The 13438-nt window shown below is 70.6% G+C and overlaps 1 protein-coding gene across 1 annotated transcript; it reads left to right on the top strand.

Moving 5' to 3' along the window:
• The first annotated feature begins 467 nt into the window (after nt 1-467).
• CACNB1 (calcium voltage-gated channel auxiliary subunit beta 1) lies at nt 468-12512 on the top strand. The gene is given in 15 exon segments (XM_068418479.1): nt 468-858; nt 2067-2153; nt 3702-3821; nt 4233-4355; nt 4477-4613; nt 4704-4780; nt 5100-5209; nt 5211-5249; nt 7254-7334; nt 7416-7474; nt 8035-8144; nt 8941-9092; nt 9175-9270; nt 9352-9537; nt 10616-12512. Coding segments are annotated over 15 exon segments (1875 nt in total). The 5' UTR covers nt 468-771; the 3' UTR covers nt 11027-12512.
• The last annotated feature ends 926 nt before the right edge of the window (nt 12513-13438 follow it).

Below are 13438 nucleotides of genomic sequence, written 5' to 3'. Positions count from 1 at the left end.
CCCAGGGGTGCCCTTTCCCTGGGTGCTTCACACGGGGCGTGTGGATGGCTCTGCGTGGGGACGTGGGTGTCCCTGGGGAGCAGAGGGGCTCGTGGGGGGTGTGGGTCGCTCTGAGGCCGCAGGAATCCCAGCTGGGGGAGTCCGGGGGGGACAAGCTGGAGGTTTAGGGGCAGCCTGGTCCTGAGGGAGCCCTGGGTTCCCCAGACCATGGCACACCCCACTCTGGGTGCTGATGTTTGGTGTGGGGGCACGGCTGCCCCTGCACGTCCTCCTCCGAGCCACACAACAGCCTGGGGGCCCTCTGTGCCCCCCAACTCTTTTTGGGGTCTCCCCCAGTGAGCAAGTCTGCTCCAGGCTGAGGGCTGGGCATGCTGTGAGCACCTCTGTGCCCCCCCCATTTGGGGAGGGGGGATCCTTATCACACCCCCCCCTTATTTCCCCCAGGGGAAGGAGCTGCTCTGGGGGTTCCTCCCTGGGACGAGGGGGTGCTGCATCCCCCGGGAGCAGCGGTGGGAGCGGCCAAGGCGGAGGCGGCCGCCCGCCATCCCTCATCCCCCCCCTTGCCGCCGTCCCCACTCCTCCTTCCTCCTCCTCCTCCTCCTCGTCGCTCGCTGCACGCCAAGGCCGCCGTCACCATCGCGGGGGCCGGTACGGCGGAGGCCAGGCCTGAGCTTCATCGTCATCATCATCATCATCATCATCGTCGTCTCGTCCTCCTGCGTGTCACACCCCCCCACCCACCCCGACAACCCGCCGACCCCGGCGAGCTCCATGGTGCGGGAAGGCGGCATGGCCCGGACCCCCTACAGCTCCACGCAGGACATCCAGATGGACGTCTTCGACAACGCCGCCCTCCAGGTGACACCCCCGGGAGTCTGGGGGCGAGGAGGAGGAGGAGGGGTGTGGGGGGGCTGCATGGGGACCATCACGCACAGCCCCAGGGTGCATGGCGGGGGGGGGTGAGCCCCCAACCCCTACACCCCATAACAGAGATGCTTTCACCCCCCCAGCATGCAAAACGACACCCCCCACCCTCCCAGGAGGGACCCCAAATGCTGTCACCCCCCCCACAACACCACCAGCCATCCCAGGGAAGGGGGTGTCCAGCCCCCACGTTTGGGGAGGGCACAGAGGGGGGGGGAATGTGTGCTGCTTGCTGTGTCACTGCTCCCCCCCGACCCGGGGCTTGCCCACCCCGGCGTGGGGAGGTGGGTGCTGGGGGGGTGTCATATGCACCCAGAAACTTTTAGGAATTGGGAAAACTCGACTGAGGTGGTGTCCCCCCCTCCCCATCCCAGCTTGTCCCCTTCAGCCTTAGTGGGGGGGGAGAAGGGACGTGTCCCCAGGTGGTTCCCATGGGGTGGGGGGCACTGCGGACCCATGGAGCACCTTATCCCCATGGTGTGGCTGGGTGCTGCCCCCCCTTCCCAACCCCATAGGGACAGACCCCCCCCTCCTCCATGGCAGCCTGGGGAGCATCACCCAGTTGGGGTGACAGTTTGGAGGGGGGGGACAGGGGATGGAGGCACAGGCCCTGGCTGCATCGAGCCACCCCGGTGCTGGCAGGGCTGGGTGTCTCCCCCACCTCCGAGGGGGGGTCTCTGGGGGGCTGCAATGGGAGGGGGGGCCGGGGGTGAAGGACCTAAAAATACCCGGTGCTGCCTGACGTGGGGACCCCCCGTCCCCGGGCTGGGTGGCAGCTGGGCCCAGCTGTCCCTCCGAGACACCGGGGAGGTGACAGCCCAGCTCGCCCCAGCATGTCCCAGCCTCCTGCCCCCCCCCCCAGAGACCCCCCCTCAGCGTGCTCTGGCATCCTCCCCCCGGTGGGTGTGGGGTGCCCCTGGGGAGGGGGCTGCACAGCCCCCCAGCAGGGAGGCAACCCCGTCCTCTTCCCTGCCTCAGTTTCCCTTCTCTCCTCCCCCAGGAGCTGGGTTTGCTTTGCAGGGCGGGGGCGGAGGGGGATGGAGCATCCCTGGCAGCCGGGGCCGGGGGGGCAGAGCTGCCCCCCGAGTCCTGGGGGCTCCAGCACTCCCCTCTGCCCCCCCCCCCTCCTCTCCTCTCCGCAGGGCAAGTACAGCAAGCGCAAGAGCCGCTTCAAGCGCTCGGACGGCAGCACCTCGTCCGACACCACCTCCAACAGCTTCGTCCGGCAGGTGAGGGGGGGGCGGCTGCTCCGGGGCGTCCCGGGGGCCCTTGTCCCCCCCAGGGACCGAGGTGGGGGTCCAGGCTTGCAGCTGAGCCTGGCACGGGGGGCGTGCAGGCATTGCAACGGCTGTGCCCCCCCGTCCCCTCTCTGCCCTGCAGTGGGTGCTGCGGGGAGTCATGTCCCCCCGCCATATTGGGAGCATTTTGGGGTCCTGTAGCCCCCCTGGGGGTTCCCTGCCCCTCCTGGGGTGCCAGGCAGGGGATGCAGCCCTGGCATCGCCCAGCTGGCACCACAGCCGCCCTCCCCAGCCCCAGCCAAGCTGCTGCCTTGGCACTGGCCCCCCCCGGCCCCCACCCCCTGCCCGGCACCGGGCTAAATATACCCCGGGGCGGCTGCGACCGTCCCCGGGCTGAAACCTGAACCCCGGGCGCCCCAGCCCAGCGCCCGCCCGACGCACTCGCCCCTGGCCCTGCCGCCATGGAGATACCCAGCAAAGACCACCCCGCCGCCCCGGTGAGCCTCCCCCCTGCCCCACGGACCCCCCGGCACCGGGCTGTGCCCCCCAGCACCCTCCCGTCCCGCCTTGCTGGCTCTGCCCTGGGTGTGGGGTCCCCTTTGCTCCGTGGGGGTTGAAGCGGGTGGTCCCAGGAGCTGGTGGGACCCCACGGGGTCTGCGGGGCGAGGGAATTGTGCCTGGAGCCCGGTGACCCCCACAAAGGCCCCTCCGGTCTCACCGTGGGGCTGGGGGGGCTCAGGAAGGGTCAGACCCCCAGCAAGGGCAGGAGGACAGGGGGCAGCTGGGCTCTGCCCCGTGGCTTTTGGGGAGGGGGTCCCTCGCTGCCCCGTGGTCGGGGTGGGGGCCTGTGCGAAGGAAAGCAGCCCCCACCCCCCCGGGGTTTGGAAGGGATGGGGCAAAGCGGGGATGGGGGCTCTGGGGGGGTTTAGGGGGTTATAGAGGTGCTGGGGGGGAGCAGCCCCCCGGGGAGGTTGGTGCCTTCGCCGTCCCCCGCAGCACCCGCTGTCCCGGGGCTGGGGGACCCCGGGGGTCTCCCCGCTGCCCCCAGCCCAGGCTCCAGCCCCGCGGGGGGCGAGCAGGGGGTCTCCGATCCCACCCCAGCTCCAGCCTTGTCCTGGGGTGACCCCAAGTCGCCCCCCAGCACCCTTTCCCCATTGCCCTGGGACCCCTTGGCGGGGGCTAGTGCTGCCCCACTGGCCTTCCCTCGGGGTGGGGGGCGGCGGGCAGGGGTGGGGGGTCCCCTGGTGGGACAGGAGCGGGCGCCGGTTCGGTGTCACGTTCCCTGCCCGAGCGGTGGGAACAGCTGTGCTGGCCCTCGGCCTGCCGTAACCCCGCCGGGCAGGACGGGCCCCTGCCTGGGCAGGAGGCAGCTTTTGGGGGTTGGTTTCTCCCCAGCGTGCCCAGAGGCCACGGTGATGGGCACCAGTGCTAGTTAGAGGGTGCTGAGGCGGGGGGATGGCTGTGGGGGTCAGGCTTGGGGGTGGGTTCCCCGCTTCAGGGGAGGACGGCGCGGGCTGAGCCCTCTCCCCGCTCTCGCAGGGCTCGGCAGAGTCCTACACCAGCCGCCCCTCGGACTCGGACGTGTCGCTGGAGGAGGACCGGGAGGCGCTGCGCAAGGAGGCCGAGCGCCAGGCCATGGCGCAGCTGGAGAAGGCCAAGGTGGGAGAGGGCTGCTCTGGAGACCCCCCCGGGTACCCCTGCCACCCACCCGGCCCCCCTGCCCACCCGCTGCGGGACGGGGCTGACCCCAGGCACAGGGACTGCCCCCCCTGCCCCTGCTCTCCATCCTCGCAGCATCCCGTCCCCAGGGTCACTGGGTGGCATTGGGAAGGCAGTGGGGGCTACTGGGTGGAACCGGGAGCCACACAACCATGGCCTCAGCCGTGGGCCCAGGGCAATTAGCTAATGAGCCCCTTGGTAGCTCCTGGGGCGTTGTGGCCCCGGTGTCCCCAGCCCAGGCTCTGGGTGCCCGCAGGAGCCGAACCAGCCCCCCGAGGTGGGACAGCTCTCGCTGCGGGGGGTCTCCACGGTTCGGGGCTCGGGGGGTGCTGAGCCCTCTCCCACCCGCAGACGAAGCCGGTGGCGTTTGCCGTGCGGACGAACGTCGGCTACAACCCATCCGCCGGCGACGACGTGCCGGTGCAGGGCCTGGCCATCTGCTTCGAGCCCAAGGACTTCCTGCACATCAAGGAGGTGGGCGCCGGGCTGGGGGCCTGCGGGGTGCGGGGCTGGGCTGGCTCTGGGGGTGGCAGCCCCCCTGGCGGTGGGCGGTTGGGGGGTTTCAGGGGTCTCTCCCCACCCCATACTGGCGCAGAAGTACAACAACGACTGGTGGATCGGGCGGCTGGTGAAGGAGGGCTGCGAGGTGGGCTTCATCCCCAGCCCCGTCAAGCTGGAGAACATGCGGCTGCTGCAGGAGCAGAAGATGAGGCAGAACCGCTTGAGCTCGAGGTGGGGCTCGTTCCTGACCCTCCTTGGCTCCTCTCGGCCCCTCTATCCCACCCTCACCCCCGTCCCCCTCTCTGTGCTTCTCCCACCCAGCAAATCGGGGGACAACTCCAGCTCCAGCCTGGGCGACGTGGTGACGGGGACGCGCCGGCCCACCCCCCCGGCCAGCGGTAAGAGTGTCCGGGCTCCCCGGCGCCCCTGGCCTGAGCGGGGCACGTCCAGCCTGGGGGGGCAGGTCCAGCCTGGGGGGCTCCTTCCCCCCACCGCTGGGTAACCCCCCTTCGTCCGCAGCTCCAGCCCCTCCACCCCGGGTGCAGGCAGGCGGGTGCCCCCCCTGTCCCCTGAGAACCCCTCTCTCCTGCTTCTCCCCCCTCCCATCCCCACCACCCTCCCAGCCCCCCCCATCTCCATGTTTCCCTTCTTCCATCGCCATCATCGCTCTTCTTCTCTCCCTCCCCTCTCCCGGCTCCGGCTGCCCCTCGTCCCCAGGTGCCCTGGACATGCCTAGCTTTGCCTTTGACCCCGATGAGTTAGAGGAGGAGGAGGAGGCCCTGGAGACCCACCGCTCCCCTAAGAGTAGCGTGAGCAGTGTCACCACCCCCCCCCGCCCACACCAAGCGCATCCCCTTCTTTAGGAAGGTAACGGCACCCCCCGGCCCCCCGCGCTCGCCTGCTGCACCCTGCCTGCCCTAACACTGCCTGCGAGGGCTGCCGGGGGCACCCACAGGGGGCTGGGGGCCACGCGCTGCCCCAGCACCCCCCTGCGCCGCCGCAGCATGGGCGTGTGGGGGCTGGGGCGGGGGGGCCAGACCCCCTGCACTGTGGGATGGATCAGTCCGTGGCTGCCTCCCCCCACGATCTATGGGATGGATCAGTCCGTGGCTGCCTCCCCCCACGATCTATGGGATGGATCAGTCCGTGGCTGTCTCCCCCCATGATCTATGGGATGGATCAGTCCGTGGCTGCCTCACCCCACGATCTATGGGATGGATCAGTCCGTGGCTGCCTCCCCCCCATGATCTATGGGATGGATCAGTCTGTGGCTGCCTCCCCCCGTGGACCATGGGATGGATCAGTCCGTGCAGTGTCCCCCCCACGATCTATGGGATGGATCAGTCCGTGGCTGTCTCCCCCCCATGATCTATGGGATGGATCAGTCCGTGGCTGTCTCCCCCCCACGATCTATGGGATGGATCAGTCCGTGGCTGTCTCCCCCCCACGATCTATGGGATGGATCAGTCGGTGGCTGTCCCCCCCCATCGTCCATGGGGTGGATCAGTCCGTGGCTGTCCCCCCCCACGATCCATAGGGTGGATCAGTCTGTGGCTGCCTCCCCCCGTGGGCCATGGGATGGATCAGTCCGTGGCTGCCTCCCCCCGTGGGCCATGGGATGGATCAGTCCGTGGCTGCCTCCCCCCGTGGGCCATGGGATGGATCAGTCCGTGGCTGTCTCCCCCTGTGGTCCATGGGATGGATTAGTCCATGGCTGTCTCCCCCCGTGGGCCGTGGGATGGTTCAGTCTGTGGCTGTCTCCCCCCCACGATCTATGGGATGGATCAGTCCGTGACTGTCCCCCCCCATCGTCCATGGGATGGATCAGTCCGTGGCTTCCTTCCCCCGTGGTTCATGGGATGGATCAGTCCGTGGCTGCCTCCCCCCACGATCTATGGGATGGATCAGTCTGTGGCTGCCTCCCCCCGTGGGCCGTGGGATCGATCCATCCATGGCTACATCCCCCCCATGATCCGTGGGATGGATCAGTCCGTGGCTGTCTCCCCCTACGATCTATGGGATGGATCAGCCCGTGCCCCCCCCCCATCATTACCTGGGGTCCCCCCGTGTGCGCATGGTGTGTGCCAGCACGGCCGGTGTCTCGTCTCCCCCGTGGATGGGAATGGACCGTTCCTCCTCCCCCAAGACTGGGCAGAAGCTGGGGGGGTTCGGGCACAACCACAGCCCAGGGCGGGGGGGTCTGCTCCAAGGGCTGCTGGGGGCGAGCAGGCCCGGGGGGGGGGGGGTCCATCCACCCCCCACTGCACCCCACCTGCTCTCCAAGCCCCCCAGAGCCCCCGCTTGCACCCCAGAGCTCAGAGCAGGGCGATGCTTCGTGTGAAACACGCTTGTGGGGCAGCCCCCCGGGGGGACACACACCCCCTGGGGACACACACACCCCCTGGGGCAGCCCCCCGGGGGGGACACACACCCCCTGAGACAGCCCCCCGGGGGGACACACTCATCCCCTGGGGCAGCCCCCCGAGGGGGGGACACACACACCCCAGGGAGACACACACACACACCCCCTGGGGGGACATACACCCCCCGGGGCACACAGGCCCCCCCGGCCCCCCCAGCCCAGCTCGGTGCCCGGCCCCCCGTGCCCGCGGGTAACACGCATGCCTTGTTTGTCTTCTCTCGCCGCCCCCCCGGCCCCGCGCGGCCTCTCGGGACGTAGCGAAGCAGAAGCAGAAATCGGTGAGTAGCGTCAGGACCCCCCCGGGGAGGGCCCGCGGGGAGGGGACAGGGTGCCCCCCGCTTGCAGCACCACCCCCCCCCATCCCCAGAGCTGCCCCCGCAGGGGCGAAGCCGAGCGTCACCCGGTGCCCCCGCCCCCAGACCCCACTAACGCCCGTCTCTGCCCCACAGGCCGAGCACGTGCCCCCGTACGACGTGGTGCCCTCCATGAGGCCCATCATCCTGGTGGGGCCGTCGCTGAAGGGCTACGAGGTGAGGAGTGGGGGGCGTGGGGGGGGGCATGGGGGGGACCCCAGCCCCATGCTCTCCCTCCTTCCTCCCTTCCCTCCCCAGGTCACGGATATGATGCAGAAGGCGCTCTTCGACTTCTTGAAGCATCGCTTTGATGGCAGGTGAGGCAGGTGGCTGCGTGGCCGGGGGACCCCTAACAACCCCACAGGGACCCCTAACCCCATGGAGGACCCCTAAGACCATGGGGGAACCCCTAAGCCCATGGAGGACCCCTAACCCCATGGGGGACCCCTCACCCCATAGGGGTACCTCTAATCCCATAGGGGTACCCGTAACCCCATGGAGGACCCCTAACTACACAGGGGCCCCTTAACTCCATGGGTGACCCCTAGCACCACAGAGTGACCCCTAACCTCATAGGGGGACCCCTAACCTCATAGGGGACCCCTAACCCCACAGGGGACCCCTAACCCCGTGGAGGACCCCTCATCCCACGGGGTGACCCCTAAGACCACAGTGGGGCTCCTAACACTGTGGAGGCCCCCTAACCCCATGGGTGGGACCCTCAGCCCTGCTCCGTGGTCCTTGCTGTGGGTGCAAGGAGGCCTGTGCATGGGGTGGGAGGCAGGGGATGGAAGGAGGGTCCCGTCCTGCCCCCCAAGAGCGTGGGTGTGTACGTGGGGGGCTGCACCCGCTCTTGCTGTCCCCCCCCCGTCTGCAGGATCTCCATCACGCGGGTGACGGCTGACATCTCCCTGGCCAAGCGCTCCGTGCTGAACAACCCCAGCAAACACACCATCATCGAGCGCTCCAGCGCCCGCTCCAGCCTGGGTACGGCACCCCCGGCTCGCCCGCCCGTGCTGACCCCCCCCGGGCAGCGTGGCCCCCCCAAGCCTCCATCTGTATCAGCCCCCAGCCTGATCATCCCGGGGTGCTCGTCCCGCCTGCGCCGGGGCTCGGGGGGGTGACGTGTGGGGGTCCGCCGCCGCGGGGTGACTAACCCGGGGGGGTCCCGGGGCCCTGCGCTCCCCCTGCCCGGTTTGACTCCCTTTCCCCCCCCGCTTCCCCGTTTATCTTCTCTCTGTTGTGTTTTTCTTTCCTCTCTATTTTCTCCTTCCCTTCGGGGTTCCTCCCCTCCGCGCCGCTTCCTTCCTCCCCTGCTCCTGATACAGATGTCTTGGGTACGTAGCGTGGGCCCGCCGGGACCCCTGGCAGCCCCCGCCCGGCGGGGGGGCAGTGGGGGACACGGCCCCGTGGATCCCCGTCCTCCCTGCGTGGCCCTGTCCAGGCTCTGGGACGCTGCAGAGTCCGGCCACCCCGGCAGCCTGGGTGGAGTCGGGGGGTTGGGGACACCCCGGTCACACAGCCCCGTCTGAGCCCCCACCCCAAGTCCCTGCGGTCTGGGGGGCTTTGCCCCTTCCTCCCCCACTGCCACCTCCCTCCTGCAGTGACCCGCTGTCCCTGGGGCTGGGGTGACACTGGAGTGGCCACATCCCAGGACAAGACCCCTCCTGGTCCTGTCCCCGTCCCGTTCCCCTTGTCACCTCTTGTCCCCAGGGCCCCCACGTGCTCACCTGTCCCCCCCCGCGCTGTCCCCCTGACCCTTGCTGTCCCCCTGCCCTGGCAGCCGAGGTGCAGAGCGAGACCGAGCGCATCTTCGAGCTGGCCCGGACGCTGCAGCTGGTGGCCTTGGACGCCGACACCATCAACCACCCGGCCCAGCTGGCCAAGACCTCCCTGGCCCCCATCATCGTCTACATCAAAATCACCTCCCCCAAGGTGGGTGCGAGCCCCGGGGCGGGCGGGGGGCAGCTCTGGGGGGGTCCCTGTGGCCACCCCGGGCTGCCCCCTCCTGCCCCAGGTGCTGCAGCGGCTCGTGAAGTCCCGGGGCAAGTCCCAGGCGAAGCACCTCAACGTGCAGATGGTGGCGTCCGACAAGCTGGCGCAGTGCCCGCCCGTGAGTGTGCCCTGCCCCTGCCCACACCCAGCCCTGCCCCATAGGCCCTGCCCTGCCCCACGGGCTCCTCCCACCCCCCAGGAGATGTTCGACATCGTGCTGGACGAGAACCAGCTGGAGGAGGCCTGCGAGCACCTGGCCGAGTACCTGGAGGCCTACTGGAAGGCGACGCACCCCCCCAGCAGCAACCCCCCCAACCCGCTGCTGAACCGCACCATGGCCACGGCCGCCCTGGCCGCCAGCCCCGCGCCCGTCTCCAACCTCCAGGTACAGGTGCTCACCTCCCTGCGCAGGAACCTGGGCCTCTGGGGGCGCGGGGGCACCGAGAGCACCCCCGGCTCCCCCGCGCCCCTCGAGGAGCACGCGCTGTGAGGCGGCAGCGGGGACAGACCCCCCCCCACCCCGGGGAACTGCAGCCCCCCAGGAGTGGGACCATCGTCTCCCCTGGGGACCTGCGCCCACCCTGGTTTGGGGTCACCCCTGGCATTGGAGCTGCTCCCACCCTGGAGAGCTGAAGCCCCCCCCCAGGATGGGGCCATCCCTGGGATTGCCCCCCCTGGGGACCTGCTCCTTGTCCTAGGTTTGGGGCCACCCCTGCGCTCGGGGCACCCCTGGGGACCTGCTGCCCTTCCACGTTGGGGCCATCCCTAGGATCAGCCCTGGGGGATCCGCTCCCTGCCTGGGACTGGGGCCAGACCCAGAGTCGGGGTTTCTCTGGGGCTCTGTGCCCCCTCCCAGGCCTGGACCCCCCCTGGGGCTTGGGGCCCCCCAGGGATCTGCCCCTTCTGAGACCCCCTGGGAGTGCGGGTCCCCTCTGTGCCTCCCTTGGTGCCAGAGCCCCCGCTCCCACGTCCCTCCGGAGCTCTGGGGGGGCCACGGCGGCGGCGAGGGCTTAGGGGGTGTCCTGGTGTGGGTGAGGGCTGGCTGGGGGGGGGACACAGAGCCCTGTCCCACCGTGGGCCTCACGGTGCTGAGCCCGGGGGACCCGCAGCGCCCGCCCGGGGCTGGAGGCAGAGCAGGGACATGTGTCCTGTGTTGTCTGTCGCTCATTCTTCCAGCGAGCGGGACGCTGCTGGCGCGCCAGCGCCCCCCCCGCAGCCCTCCCCACGCTGCTCCCCCCCTCACCCCACTGTCCCCCCCCCATTCCTGCCCTGGCCCTGCCCCGGTGACCCCCCCCCGGTGCCGTTTGGCGGCGGGCTGAGACCTGCCACGTTCGTGTCCCGGGTGAGCGGCGCGGCGTGGGCAGCCAGGCTGGGCAGGAGCGCATGTGCCCCCCACCAGCTAACCCCCCCCACTAACCCCCGTCCCTCCCGCCTTGCACGGTGTGGTTGCTTCTCCTAACCAGGGGCCGTACCTCGTGCCGGGGGAGCCGCTGCGCCAGGGGGACCCTGGCCGCCTCCGGCCGGGCCCGGGCGAGACGGGGGGCCCCGGGCAGGGCCGCCCCCCCCCGCCGCCCGCCCGCCCGGCCCCCCGCAGCCTGTCCCGCCAGGACACCTTCGACTCGGAGACCCCGGGCAGCCGGGACTCAGCGGGCACGGAGCCCGGCGATCCCTGCTGCATGGACATCGAGACGGACCCCGGCGAGGAGGAGCCCCCGGGTCCCCCCGGTGCTGGCCCCCGCGTCCCCCCTGGCCACCGCTGGGGCGAGGACGAGCCCGGGCGCGAGGGCCGGGGGCTGCGGGGCCGCCCCGACGCGCCCCAGAGCCTGGAGCAGAGCGAGGCGGAGGGCTGGGGCCAGGACGTTTACATCCGTTAGGGTGAGGGGGTGCAGGCGGGGGGGGGACCCCCCAGCACTGGCATTGGGGTGCAGGAGAGCCCCGTTGGTTGCCTTTGTGCCCCCCCTGAGCCCGGCCAGCCGTGCCATGGGGAGCCCCTGCTTTACCCCGGGGGCTCCCCCTGCCCCACTCCTTGGGGGGGAGGTCTCTCGGGCCCTCCCCGCCCCGCAGGGACAGCAAGTGACCAAAGGGGACCCCAGGGGCTCTGTCCCTGTCCCCTGCCCCTGGGCATGGGGTGGGGGGGCCGTGCTCCCCACCCAGCCCTTGCCTGCTGGTTGCCCCCCCTCCCCGGGTGCCCCCGCTTCTCCATGGTGCTGTTTGCCACCCGGCTGCCAGGGGACCCCCAAGCTGGTGGTGGCAGTTGGGGGGTCCCTGCCAGCTGCCCCCCCCATCCCCAGCCAGTGCCTGCAGCCTGGCACTGCACCCCCGCAGGACGGTGCCCCACAGCCCCCCCGCAGCAGGGGGGGTGCATGCGTGTGCAGTGTGTGCGGGGCTTTGGGGTGCTCCAGCCATGGGGGGGGTCCCACTGCCCCAGGCTGTGCCCCCCGGGGGTGCTGCCTGCCCGGGGAGGGGTTTGCATGTGTTTGCCTTTGAGGGGCTCTGCCTGAATTGAGGGGGGGGGGGCAAATCTGAGCCAGTCTGGGGGGGTCTAACACGTGCTAACAGCTGCCCAGCCTCGACCTGCCGCAGCCGTGGCGGTGCCCAGAGGGTCCCTCTGCCCCCGGGGGGCCCCACGCCGCCCCCTCCCTTTCTCTGGGACCACCGGGGTGCTCCGGGCAGCGCCAGGCCCCTGCCCCCCCTGTGCCACCCCCCCCACTGTGCCTGTCCGCTCTCGCCCTGTCCAGCTGTGTCCGTCTGTCCGTGAGCCTGTCTGTCCGTCCCCCCTGCCCGGCAGGGCTGCCTTCGCCCCCCAGCACCCGGGGCACTGCCTTCTCCTGCGCCCGCCCCGGGGCGTCCCTCGTCCCCCACCTCTGGGGGGAGGCGATCACAGCAGGGTGGGCTGGGGACACCCCACATCCAGCCCTCACCGTGGGGCTGCAGTTGCCCCACTTATGGGGCAGCCCCTTGCCACCCCCCCAGGCTGGGGGTCCCCAGGGTTGCTGCCTTACCCAGACCACCAGCCTTGCCAGCCCGGGCCGGGGGGCTCGGGGGCACCCAGCCGCTGCCAAGCCGCCTTTGCCCATTGTGTGCCTCAGTTTCCCCTTTTTTTGGGGGGGGTGGGACTCGGTGTCACTGCCTGCCAAGTGCTTTGAGACCCGCCAGCCCCGGCGCTTGCCCCCCGCGCCAGCCAGGGTCTGGGCAGTGCCCCCCACCCCCGGGCAGAGGGATGTCCCGTATTTATGTCACTCCACAAACTTTATTTAAAGACCCGACAAAGTGTATTTTATTTATTTATTCTCGGTGGTGTGTGGGGGGACTCGCCCCGCTCGCTTGGTTCTTTGTAATAAACATTTCGGTGAGACCTGCCCCGCGGCCGTGCCTGGTGGGGTCTGAGGGGGGGGACACGGGGTCCGCAGCCGCTGGGGCCAGCGCTGAGACCGGGCACAGCTCGGTTCTGCAGTGACTCCCCCACGTCTCTCCCTGGGGTGGCACTTCAGCGGGTGCCCAGGGAGGGGGCACTGCCAGGCCAAGATGGGGACAGAGCTGGGACCTGCCCGGCTCCGGGGAAGGGGCAAAGACCCCAAGCAGGGGTTAGTGGGGCTCCTGCCGCCCCGCTGCCGGGGTGATGGGCGCTGGGTTTATCGGCGCTCGGCCGACTGTGGACGTGCTATTTCCAGGGAATAAATACGGCGCGGGGGGCTCAGGGCTGCTGGCACCTCCACTCGCTCTTCTCCGGCCAGTACTCAAACGCCTTCCTGCGGAGAGGACACGGGGGCATGGGTGGCACCTTGGTCCTGGCACCATTTCCACCCCTTCCCCACCCGGGGCAGGACCCAGGTGTCCCCCACGCCCCGTCCCCGGCTCAGGGGTCCCCGGCAGCCCCATACTCACTCTCGCCCGGGCGCGGTGGCCCTGCAGACCAGCCCGGCCTGGCAGGGGCACACCTGGTTGATGCTGAAGGCCAGACCCCCGGGGGGCACGTGGCAGCTCTGGGCCAGCGCCAGCCGCCGCTGGCACACGGGCTCGCCATGCTGCCGGGCACAGCAGCCCCCCGCCCCGCAGTCCTCGTCCCGCTGGCACCGGGCTCCTGGTGGGGTGGAAAGACGGGTTAGGGGACAGGGGACCCCCACCCCGTCCCCAGGCTGGGGCACAGGGATGGGGCTGGGTGCCCCCAGCACCCCTCGGCTTTGCACCCTCGGGGCTGATGCTGGAGGTCGCCCCCCGCCCCATCGTGGCTCCCAGCTCCCGGGGCTGAGCCTGGGGGGTCTGTCCCTCCCGTGTCCCCCCCCCCC

Source organism: Nyctibius grandis, chromosome 26 (assembly GCF_013368605.1).
Source record: "Nyctibius grandis isolate bNycGra1 chromosome 26, bNycGra1.pri, whole genome shotgun sequence".
Lineage (NCBI taxonomy): Eukaryota > Metazoa > Chordata > Aves > Nyctibiiformes > Nyctibiidae > Nyctibius > Nyctibius grandis.
The sequence above is the reverse complement of the archived record's forward strand: the minus strand, read 5'-3'. Positions and strand labels throughout refer to the sequence as shown.